The 11,768-nt window shown below is 67.1% G+C and overlaps 1 protein-coding gene across 1 annotated transcript; it reads right to left on the minus strand.

Annotated features, from left to right (window-relative positions):
* Positions 1–4,317: 4,317 nt before the first annotated feature.
* LOC135976067 (guanine nucleotide-binding protein G(I)/G(S)/G(T) subunit beta-2) lies at positions 4,318–11,768 on the minus strand. The gene is made up of 8 exons (XM_065570507.1): positions 11,662–11,768; positions 11,464–11,570; positions 9,896–9,959; positions 7,395–7,557; positions 7,204–7,270; positions 6,533–6,734; positions 5,444–5,660; positions 4,318–5,112 (listed from the first exon to the last, which is right to left on the minus strand). The coding sequence occupies exons 2-8, from the start codon at positions 11,556–11,558 to the stop codon at positions 5,006–5,008; spliced, it is 915 nt and encodes a 304-aa protein (XP_065426579.1). The 5' UTR covers positions 11,559–11,570; positions 11,662–11,768; the 3' UTR covers positions 4,318–5,005.

Below are 11,768 nucleotides of genomic sequence, written 5' to 3' on the forward strand. Positions count from 1 at the left end.
GGTTTTTTTGGTGATTCTGGAGGAAATTTTTATAAAGAAACTTAAAAAAAAAAACAAAAAAAATCGCTCTAGGAAACACTGTTATTTTCACACGGGGACGAGGAGAGACGTGAAAATTCGCGAAGGGGAAAAGAGAAGATTTCATAAAAAAAAAACAAAAAAACACAAAAATAGCAAAACTTGAAGAAATGCACTTATCGCCCAGCCCGCTTTCCGCGAGCTGGCCTGGTTCTGCCTCACGCGGTGGAGCCGGATGTAAATATCGCTAGATACAGAGCTCCGTTCTGGAGATTTGCTCTCGCCAAGAGGCCATGTCTGTTTTTCTCTTTTTTGGAAGAGACACGTTGCGTGTTGGTTTTTTTTGTTGTTGTTTTTGAAAGTTGCACAACCGCGAAACAACCGACTTCCCCTTCCCTGGTGGTGCCCGGCAGCAACGGAGCTGGCCTGGGAGGAGTAACGCTAACCACGGCGGTTGACTCCAGTCGCCGGAGCCGGGCGCTCTTCCCGCCGATTCCTGCGAGCTCCGGCTACTCACCTGGCTTAGGGAGAGCTTCTAACCTGCAAAGCTCTCCTGGCTTCCTGCCCGTTCCTGTCCCACGGCCGAGCTCCCCGTTACTGGCCGATCAGACGCCTTGGAGCTCCCCCGTTACTGGCCGATCAGACGCCTCGGAGCTCCCCTGTTACTGGCCGATCAGACGTCTCGGAGCTCCCCTGTTACTGGCCGATCAGACGTCTCGGGTGGCTTCCTGCAAGCTTCCAGGCCTTGCAAACTCCCTGCAACAAGCTCCGCCTCCCTGGCTGGATTTCTTCTACAAGCTCCGCCTCCCTGGCTGGATTTCCCCCACAAGCTCCGCCCTGTGAAGCCAGCCTCCTGTGAATTGTGTCGCTGCCCAGCTGAAAGGAAGATGATTTCTTCTGCACATGTTTTTTTGGGGGGGAAGGGGGGGGTTGAGAGGCCCCTTTTTTATTTTAAGCTCTCTGGGCATCTCATTCATTTTGCCTTTCCCCCGCCTCGTTAGACGTGCGCCCCCATCCCAATGGCCCTTGTGGGGGGCAGTTGGTTTTTGTTTTTGGACGGAGGAGCATTTTTGTGCGTGCGGCAGGTGGGGGGGCTTGACCCCGCCCCGCACCCATTTATGAATGTATCTTTGGACAAGAATTGGAAAGACGAAATCCGCTGGCCCCTCCCGGCACCCCGGATCCACGTCAATAAAGCTCCAGTCATGCTCTCTTGAGAGATTTTTGACAAACCGAGACCCAGTTGACTTGTCTGTGACCGATCCCCACCCGCAGAGGTGAGAGATTTCACTCTCTGATACAGCCTGTACAGATTTTGGAGGGGAGGGAGAAGTCGTTCGTTTGTTCATTTTCGTTTTTTTTAAATTTGGGCTTGAATTTTTTTTTTAATTGCGCGTATGGATCTGTTGTTTCTTTGTTTACAGACCGTCTCTGGGGCGTTGTGTCTCACGGGACGGTAGCCACTACACAGGGTACCTTTCCGAGTCGAAATCTTCCCGAGGAGGAGACGTTTTTATTTTATTCTCCCCCCCCCGGCAAGTTATCCCATTGGAAATCAGTGGGCAGGAGGGGAGAAAGTTCTCCCGGCCTTCGCGCGAGATGACACGCAGCTTTTCCCCGGTTGTGGCAAGCCAGGAACCGCGCTGTGAATGCCGCGTGGAAGGCGGCACGCCGAATGGCCGAACTACAGTTTCTTGCGTGTGTTCTTCCTCCCCCCCCCCAAGTGTTGTATTTTTTTTTTTTCAAACCAGTGCAGCTTTGGGGGTTAACCCCCCCCACCCGTTGGGTTTCCGTTTGTTTTTTAAACGTTCGTGGTTTATGAATTTTTCAATCGACCAAATGGCAAAGACACTTGTTTTGTTTTTAAGATGTATGTCAAAGGTTGGGGTTGTTTTTTGGGGTCAGGACCTCTTTGGTTTTGGTAGGCCCTACAACAAATACTGTGAGGTTCCATGGTTACTGTGTTAGCGGGGAGAGGGGGGGGGTCTTTCCTCCCTTCACCCGGTCAATGGATCAAAGGACACAGGATTTGGATGTGACCTGATCTGGTTTTTCACCCCCCTCCCCATCAGTCAGTATTGGCCTGTAGTGGCCTCCGCGCGGCCAGCGTGCAATAGGCCGCCGAAGGATTTACTCCCCACCCGTTTGCTGTGTCACGGAAACCCCACCCGCGGGCGAGGGTCCGGCGTCTCGGGCCAGCGAGGTTGCCGGGGAACCAATGAGCTGACGGCTTCCTGCATCTGGCTGGGAGCCCCCCCGCCCCTTGGGATTCTCGGCGCAGCGGGGGACAATCCGGTGCCCTGGGATCTGCAGCAGCCGGCTCACCTCAATCCCGGGCTGCCCCCCTGGACTGGGCTCAGGTGGGGTGGCGACCAGGAGCCACCGTTCGTGTTTGAATTTGCCACAAGAATGTATTCGGTGATTCGTCGCTCTCGGACCTTTCTAGCTAAGGGCTGTCTCCCCGGTTCGCTTCTCTCCCCCGCCATCGACTGGGGCGGGGGGGGGGCGTTTACACCCAGCCCCCCCCCAGAGTGATCGGACTCTACAGGGGGCCGGGCCGAACCAAAGTCTCCTCTGGCCCACGGTGGAGCCCAGCCACTGGACAGACGTTTATTATCCACCGCGGGGGCGTTTCCTGCAAAATTTGCCTTATCTTCGTATTAGTTGTTTTCCCCCCTCCCACGCCCCTCCGAAGAAAAGGGAAACGGACCTCGCGGCCGGGGGCAGTATTAGCCTGGTGGCCGGCTAGCCGCCGGCCGGACGTGGGTTTCTATCTAGCAATAACGAACTGGACGCGGTGCGGCCCCAGCCCATGCCAACGCGTGTCCCGCGCTGGACTCGGGCGCTTTCTCATGCCGCCCAGCGGGGTCGAGCCAGGGCGAGGACCCCCCACCCCATTTTGTGTGTGTGCGCGTCTCTCGCCCGCGTGGAATTAAAGTTTGTAGATATTTCCTGCCCCCGCCCGAGCGAGAGCCGGTGTCTTTGTCCTGCCATCTCTCCGCCGGTTCCGGGGGGGGGGGAGGAGGGGTGTTTAAACCCCCCACAAAAAAGGCAGGTGCCCAGTGGGTGGAGTGAGGGGGACCCACCACCCTAAGCATGGGGCTGCCTGGCCCGCCCCAGTGGGGTGGCGTGAGCATCACGTCCTCCTGTTCTTCCTGTGGAATCTGTTTACACTGCACCAACCGTGCCGGGATTCCCCCCACATCGGGAAAGGGGGGCCCTGCCTCTGTTTCCCCAGGTGCTAAAGGGGGCTGCCACAACATCTGCCTCCTTTGCGAAGTAGTAGTAGTAGGCGGTGGGGGGGGCTTTCCCCAGCCCCTGGCTGACTCCTGGGTTCTTCCCTTCCCCACTCCCATGCTGGGAGTTTCCGCTGGTGGGTGGGGGTACCGCAGTGTCACCCCCGCCCCCCCATGGCACCAAGGACTTGGGGGGCACAGAGCAGCCACACACACAACTGCCCCCCCACCGGCCGATCCTTGAACGTGCTTTGGCCGCAGGGGAGTGGCTGGATTTACCTGTGGGGGGGCGGGGGGGAAGGCTGGAGTCAGGACGCCTGGGTTCGTTCCCTGCCCCCCACCAGCCATCTGCCTGGGATCTCACCCCCCCCAGCTGGCCAAGGACACCAGGCGCTGGCGACCCGGACTGCCGGGTTCCTTCCCAAGAGGCTGGGCTGTGGGGGAGGTGAGCGCGCCCCCCCCCCTAAATCCAGATGCTTGTGGATCTTTGGTGGTGGGGGGAGGGGGTTGCCCTTGTCCCGTCCCCCCCCGTGGGGGCACCCCAGGTCCAGAAGCGGCTCGTCCAGCTGGTGCTGCGGCTCAGCGTGCCCCCCAGGGGCAGAGGCCAGTTACTGCAGCTGACTGGACATGGAGTGTCCAGTCTGCTGTACGGCCTGGACCCCTGGCAACCCCACCCCATAAAATAATCCCCCGGGACCTCCCATGGAGGGGGGGGGCTTCCCTTACACACTTACCAAGAGGGAGGGGTGTTGGGAGTTACATCACCCACCCCTTTCAGGGAGGGGGCACCTTCCCCAGCAGTAGGTGGTGGGGCCACCCCCTGACTAGGGCCTTTAACCCCACAGTTGTTCTCCCCCCAAACCAGGGAGAGAACGCAGGAGTCAGGACTCCCAGCCCCCCCACTCACCTCCCAGAGCTGGGGAGAGAACCCAGGAGTCCTGGCTCCCAGCCCCACCCTGCTCTAACCACCAGCCCCCACTTCCCTCCCAGAGCCAGGGAGAGAACTGAGGAGTCCTGGCTCCCCCCCCCCCCCCCCCCCCAGTAACAACAGGGAGGCAGGGTGTTGGTTTTGGTCGTTTATGGTTTGATGCGGTGCCGGGAGCCGGTTACAAACATCCCAGCGAAGAAACAGCCCCCCCCCCCGGCAAACAGGACGACCCCCGGCAGAGGGTGGGAGAGAAGCCCCTGATGGGGAGTGGAGGGAGGGGTCAGGACAGGAGCGCCCCCATGTCTGGCGTTGCCCCGCCTTTGCCTCAGAGTCAGGGGCCCATCTACCCCCGTATCCCACCTCCCCTCAGGGGCCCCCCAACTAACCTGATCTCCCTCCAGCCCCACTCAGGCACATGGGAGGGGCAACGGGAGCCTGGGGTGCACCCCCCCTCCTGGAGGAGGAGCCACACATAGTGGGTGGGACCAATTAGCCACTCCTCCCCAAGAGAGCCTTGGGGAGGGGGTACTGGGGGCAGGAAAATTGGGGTGTAAGCCTCCCTCCCCTGTACTAGAGTAGAGAGGACCCTGCCCCAGCTGTCAATCACCTCATGCCCCACCCCAGGTCAAAGGTCACTGCTAGGCACAGGCCCCACCCCCTCAGCAGGCTATTTTTCCTTCTTTTCAATCAGGAGAAGAAAAACAAAAATAATTCGAAAAAATTAAAGGGGGGGCCACCAAAGAAGGGCTAAAGCCACGCCCTCTCCCTGCTGAGGGTGGGGCCAGCGGCAGCCACACCCCCAGGGTGTGGGGCAGAAGGGGGGCTAGTTCCAGATTTTCAGGAAGCTGTCCCAGGAGCCGGTGGCTACTGCCATCCCGTCGTCCGTCACCCCCAGGCAGCTCACGCGGTTGTCGTGGCCGGCCAGGACCCCTGCAGGAGGAGACGGGTGAGCTCAGCCTGAAAGAACCCAGGCGTCCTAGCTCCACCCCCCGCTCTAACCCACCAGCCCCCACTCCCCTCCCCGAGCCGGGAGAGAACCCAGGTGTCCAGGCTCCCCCTGCTCTAATCACCAGCCCCCACTCCCCTCCCCGAGCCGGGAGAGAACCCAGGCGTCCTGGCTCCCACCCCACCAGCCCCCACTCCCCTCCCAGAGCCGGGAGAGAACCCAGGTGTCCAGGCTCCCAGGCCCCCCCATGCTCCACCCCACCAGCCCCCACTCCCCTCCCCAAGCCGGGGAGAGAACCCAGGCGTCCGGGCTGACCTGCGCGGTCGCCCTTCATGGCATCCCAGATGTTGCAGTTGAAGTCGTCGTAGCCGGCCAGCAGGAGGCGCCCGCTCTTGGAGAACGCCACCGAGGTGATGCCGCAGATGATGTTGTCATGCGAATACATCATGAGCTCCTGGTCGGCGCGCAGGTCGAAGAGCCGGCACGTGGCGTCGTCCGAGCCCGTGGTGAAGGCGTTCCCGTTGGGGAAGAACTGGGCAGGGAGGAGGGTGTCAGGGAACCCAGGCGTCCAGGCTCTCGGCCCCCCCCGGCCCCCGCTCCCCTCCCAGAGCCAGTGGGAGAACCCAGGAGTCCTGGTCCCCAGCCCGTCCCCCGAGATTGGTAGGATTTCTAAGTTGTGGGTCAGGCTGCTGTGGGGAGGGGGGCTGTGCCCCATGAGGGGCACTGAGGGTGGGTTATGTTAAGCTTGGGGCATACAGGGAGGTTGGGGGGGCGGGGCAGGAGTCACGGTCACACACACACTTGTTCCCAGGGAAGGTCAAGGGGATATTGGGGGTCCGGGGGGGGGAATTGATGTCCAACTCATGCCTGGTTAAGGTCTGTGGGTGGGTGGGTTTTGTGAGGGGGATTGGGGGTCCCGGTTGGTTTCGCGGGGGGGAGAGGAGATCAGGGGTCCGGCACACACACACACGGCGTTGATGTCTGACTCGTGCCCGGTGAACCTCGTGTGAGGGTGAGGGCGATCGGGGGTTTCAGGGGTTCCCGTGGCGGTTTCGGGGGGCCCGGGGCACTCACACACACGGCATTGATGTCCGACTCGTGCCCGGTGAACCTCGTGTGAGGGGGAGGGGGATCGGGGGTTTCAGGGGTCCCCGTGGCGGTTTCGGGGGGCCCGGGGCACTCACACACACGGCGTTGATGTCCGACTCGTGCCCGGTGAACCTCGTGTGAGGGGGAGGGGGATCGGGGGTTTCAGGGGTCCCCGTGGCGGTTTCGGGGGGCCCGGGGCACTCACACACACGGCGTTGATATCCGACTCGTGCCTGGTGAACCTCGTGTGAGGGGGAGGGGGATCGGGGGTTTCAGGGGTCCCCGTGGCGGTTTCGGGGGGCCCGGGGCACTCACACACACGGCGTTGATGTCCGACTCGTGCCCGGTAAACGTCTGCCGGCACATACTGTCCCGCACGTCCCACAGCTTGATGGAGGCGTCGCAGGCGCCAGACACGAAGCTCCGGGCGTCAGGGGCCAGCGAGAGGCTCATCACGTCCCCGCTGTGGCCCCCGAACGTCGTCGTCTGCTGCCCCGTCTCAATGTCCCACAGCGCGCTGGGGGGGCGGAGAGGCTGGGACACCCACTGGCTCCGCCCCCGGCCAACAACCCCCCCCCCCGTCTGCTGGCTCCGCCCCCAGACATCTGGCTCCTCCCCCGTCTGCCAACTCCACCCTCCAGGCCCACACCCGCCCTCTGGCTCCACCCCAGCCACCCCACCTGATGGCTCCACCACCAGCCCCGCCCACTGGCTCCACCCCCCTGTCCCACCCATGCCCTGCCCCCCCGGTCCCCTCCAACCTCTGCCCCTTTCCCGCCCACTGGCTCTGCCCTATAGCCCCTGCTCCTGGCTCCGCCCACCTCCACCCCGCTGGCCCTACACACTAGCCCTGCCCCCACCCCCACCCCAAGGGCCCTCCCTGCTAGCCCCACCCACCAGCCCACAACCCTGCTGGCCCCCCATGTGTTTCTGGGGAGCAGATCCCAGAGCGCAGGGCGCCGAGGTGGGGGGGGGGGGGGGCTCACCAGGTGGTGTCCCCGGAGCTGGTGATGATCTGATTGTCATCGAGGAAGCGGCAGCAGGACAGGTAACCTGGTGGGGGGGGACGGCATGAGGCTGATTAGCTGGGGTCCAGGGAGAGAACCCAGGTGTCCAGGCTTCCCCCCCACCCCCCGCACTGTACCCACCAGCCCCCTGTCCCGAGGCAAGCGCTCACCCGTGTGGCCCGGCAGCTCCCGGCTCACGCGCACGTTCCCCTCCCGGGTTTTCAGGCTGTAGATGGAGCAGATGTTGTCCAGGCCTCCGCAGGCCACGTAGTTCCCCGATGGGGCGTAGGCGCAGGTCATCACCCAGGAGGAGCGCAGCGGGATGGCGTGGACCTGGGGGAGGGAAAGGTGGGTCCATCTGCCCCTGTATCCCATCTCCCCCGGGGCCCCTCTGCCCCGGTATCCCGCCTCCTGCCGCCTCCCCCGGGGCCCCTCTGCCCCGGTATCCCGCCTCCTGCCGCCTCCCCCGGGGCCCCTCTGCCCCAGTATCCCGCCTCCTGCCGCCTCCCCCGGGGCCCCTCTGCCCCGGTAACCCGCCTCCTGCCGCCTCTCCCGGGGCCCCTCTGCCCCGGTATCCCGCCTCCTGCCGCCTCCTCCGGGGCCCATCTGCCCCGGTAACCCACCTCCTGCCAGCCCCCGGGCCTCTCTACCCCGGTATCCAGCCTGCCGCCTCCCCACAGGCCCACCTGCGCCGGTATCCAGCCTCCCCCCGGGCCCCACTACCCCGGTATCCAGCCTCCTGCCTCCCCCGGGGGCCCATCTGCCACGGTATTCAGCCACCTGCCACCTCCCCCGGGGCCCATCTGCCACGGTATCCAGCCTCCTGCCAGCCCCCGGGCCTCTGTACCCCGGTATCCAGCCTGCCGCCTCCACCCAGGCCCATCTGCCCCGGTGTCCAGCCTGCCGCCTCTCCCGGGGCCCATCTGCCCCGGTGTCCCGCCTCCTGCCACCTCTCCCGGGGCCCAGCTGCCCCGGTATCCCGCCTCCTGCCGCCTCTCCCGGGGCCCATCTGCCCCGGTATCCCGCCTCCTGCCACCCCCCGGGGCCCATCTGCGCCGGTATCCCGCCTCCTGCCAGCCCCCGGGGCCCATCTGCGCCGGTATCCACTCTCCCGCCTCCCCCCGGGCCCCTCTGCCCCAGTATCCCGCCGGCCGCCTCCCCCGGGGCCCAGCTGCCCCAGTATCCCACCTCCTGCCAGCCCCCGGGCCTCTCTACCCCGGTATCCAGCCTGCCGCCTGCCCCCAGGCCCATCTGCGCCGGTATCCCGCCTCCTGCCTCCCCCCGGGCCCATCTGCGCCGGTATCCCGCCTCCTGCCTCCCCCCGGGCCCATCTGCCCCGGTGTAGCGGGCAGTTACCGCGCTCCGGTGGAGGAAGGCCGGGCTGATTGGGGGAAGCAATCAGGCCATGCCCGGCCCTGTTATAGCCCAGGGAGGAGCTGGGTCAGACTGACTCCAGCCCGGGCATGGCTGGGCTGCGGCCCCAAAAGTACTGGGGCAGCCCTGGGAAGGTCAGCTGGTCTGCCCCCCTTGCCAGTGATAAGTTGAGAGCGGGGTCTGGATGGCGACTGGCTGTAGCCACTGAGGCGAGGGGGGTTCCCCTGGGAGGGGAAACCCAGAGTGGGAGGGGACAGCTGGGGGCAGAACCCCAAGGTAGAGGGCACTGGGGTCTGGGAGGGACATGGGGGGCCTGAGGCAGAAGAGACACCAGCCAACAGGAGGCGCCACAGCGGTGAGTGAATGAGCAGCTACACCTGGTCTCCCCCCCCATCCCCTCCACCCCGCCCCCGGGCCCCTCTGCCCCAGTCTGCCGCCTCCCCCCCGTCCCCTCCCCCCCCCCGGGCCCCTCTGCCCCGGTCTGCCACCTCCCCCCAGCCTCGCCTCCCCTCTGCCCCGGTCTGCCGCCTCCCCCCAGCCTCGCCTCCACCCCCCCCGGGCCCCTCTGCCCCGGTCTGCCGCCTCCCCCCCCTCCCCTCCCCCCCCCCCCGGGCCCCTCTGCCCCGGTCTGCCACCTCCCCCCTCCCCTCCACCCCCCCCCGGGGCCCCTCTGCCCCGGTCTGCCGCCTCCCCCCAGCCTCGCCGCCCCTCCCCTCCGGGCCCCTCTGCCCCGGTCTGCCGCCTCCCCGCCACCCTCCCCTCCACCCCAGGCCCCTCTGCCCCAGTCTGCCGCCTCCCCCCCCCCTCCCCTCCGGGCCCCTCTGCCCCGGTCTGCCGCCTCCCCCCCTGCCCTCCACCCCTCCCCCGGGCCCCTCTGCCCCGGTCTGCCGCCTCCCCCCCCTGCCCTCCACCCCCCCATGGGGCCCTCTGCCCCGGTCTGCCGCCTCCCCCCCCTGCCCTCCACCCCCCCGGGGCCCCTCTGCCCCGGTCTGCCGCCTCCCCCCCCTCCCCTCCACCCCGGTCTGCCGCCTCCCCCCCCTCCCCTCCACCCCCCCCCGGGCCCCTCTGCCCCGGTCTGCCGCCTCCCCCCCCTCCCCTCCACCCCCCCCCCGGGCCCCTCTGCCCCGGTCTGCCGCCTCCCCCCCCTCCCCTCCACCCCCCCCCCGGGCCCCTCTGCCCCAGTCTGCCACCTCCCCCCCCCCCCCGGCCCCTCTGCCCCGGTCTGCCGCCTCCCCCCAGCCTCGTCGCCCCTCCAGCCCAGGCCCCTCTGCCCTGGTCTCCTGCCCACCCCCCTCACCTTATTCGTGGTGTAACTGTCCCAGATGATGAGTTTACCGTCCTGGGAGGCGCTGACCAGCAGCCTGGGGGGAGAGAGCCCATGTGAGCGCAGCTGGGCCAAGGGGCTGCCCCCCGGAGGCAGCCTGGCCCCACTGCTCCAGGCTGGTGCTAGGGGGCACTGTGCTGTGGGGGCTCAGCAGGGGGTGCTCCTCTTCCACCCCCCCAGAGGCAGGGCTGGCCCCACTGAGCAGATATAAAGCCAGATGCTTGTAATTTAGAAGCTTGGCCTGAGAACCTGCCCCGGGAATGGGACAGGAACCCCGGAGTCCTGGCCAATCAAAGCCAAAGCTGCTCCACGGCCAATGGGATAAAAGATCCTCGATTAGTTCCAGGCCTGAAACCTGCCCCAGAGGTAGGCGCATCTCCATGCCGGGCGAAGGGGTCCCTGGGGAACCAGCCGCCCCGCCCCAGAGGTGGGCGCGTCTCAGCGCCGGGCGAAGGGGTCCCTGGGGAACCGGCCGCCCCGCCCCAGAGGTGGGCGCGTCTCAGCGCCGGGCGAGGGGTCCCTGGGGAACCGGCCGCCCCGCCCCAGAGGTGGGCGCGTCTCAGCGCCGGGCGAGGGGTCGCCGGGGAACCGGCCGCCCCGCCCCAGAGGTGGGCGCGTCTCAGCGCCGGGCGAGGGGTCGCCGGGGAACCGGCCGCCCCGCCCCAGAGGTGGGCGCGTCTCAGCGCCGGGCGAGGGGTCGCCGGGGAACCGGCCGCCCCGCCCCAGAGGTGGGCGCGTCTCAGAGCCGGGCGAGGGGTCGCCGGGGAACCGGCCGCCCCGCCCCAGAGGTGGGCGCGTCTCAGAGCCGGGCGAGGGGTCGCCGGGGAACCGGCCGCCCCGCCCCAGAGGTGGGCGCGTCTCAGAGCCGGGCGAGGGGTCGCCGGGGAACCGGCCGCCCCGCCCCAGAGGTGGGCGCGTCTCAGAGCCGGGCGAGGGGTCGCCGGGGAACCGGCCGCCCCGCCCCAGAGGTGGGCGCGTCTCAGAGCCGGGCGAGGGGTCGCCGGGGAACCGGCCGCCCCGCCCCAGAGGTGGGCGCGTCTCAGAGCCGGGCGAGGGGTCGCCGGGGAACCGGCCGCCCCGCCCCAGAGGTGGGCGCGTCTCAGAGCCGGGCGAGGGGTCGCCGGGGAACCGGCCGCCCCGCCCCAGAGGTGGGCGCGTCTCAGAGCCGGGCGAGGGGTCGCCGGGGAACCGGCCGCCCCGCCCCAGAGGTGGGCGCGTCTCAGAGCCGGGCGAGGGGTCGCTGGGGAACCGGCCGCCCCGCCCCAGAGGTGGGCGCGTCTCAGCGCCGGGCGAGGGGTCCCTGGGGAACCGGCCGCCCCGCCCCAGAGGTGGGCGCGTCTCAGCGCCGGGCGAGGGGTCCCTGGGGAACCGGCCGCCCCGCCCCAGAGGTGGGCGCGTCTCAGCGCCGGGCGAGGGGTCCCTGGGGAACCGGCCGCCCCGCCCCAGAGGTGGGCGCGTCTCAGCGCCGGGCGAGGGGTCCCTGGGGAACCGGCCGCCCCGCCCCAGAGGTGGGCGCGTCTCAGCGCCGGGCGAGCTCTCACCTGGAGTCGGTGCCCCAGTGCATGGCGTAGATTTTCGCCAGGTGGCCTCGCAGGGTGCGTCGTGTCCGCATCTGGATCCGCCCCACGGGGTCCATCCCAGCGGTGATCTGGGGGAGGGGCAGAGCGGTGAGGGATGGAGGAATGGGGGAGGGGGGGGAACCCAGCAAGGGGGCAGGGCCAAGATCCAGCATAGCTCACCTGGCTCAGGGTGGAGTCGCCGCATGACTTCCGAGCGTCCTGGAGGGGAGACAGGGGGAAAATCTGAACAGCCCAAACCCCCTCCCACAGCCGGGGAGAGACCCCAG

This window comes from Chrysemys picta, chromosome 16, assembly GCF_011386835.1.
Source record: "Chrysemys picta bellii isolate R12L10 chromosome 16, ASM1138683v2, whole genome shotgun sequence".
Taxonomy (NCBI): Eukaryota; Metazoa; Chordata; order Testudines; family Emydidae; genus Chrysemys; species Chrysemys picta.

Bases quoted from the DNA above. Each gene is read 5' to 3' on its own strand.
- LOC135976067 (XM_065570507.1), bottom strand. From the start codon at position 11,558: ATGGACCCCGTGGGGCGGATCCAGATGCGGACACGACGCACCCTGCGA. The intron at 7,558-9,895 runs GTGAGGGGGGTG...TCCCTCCCCCAG, and splicing joins ACAGTTACACCACGAATAAG to GTCCACGCCATCCCGCTGCG. The intron at 5,661-6,532 runs GTGAGTGCCCCG...CTCCCTGCCCAG, and splicing joins CGGACATCAACGCCGTGTGT to TTCTTCCCCAACGGGAACGC.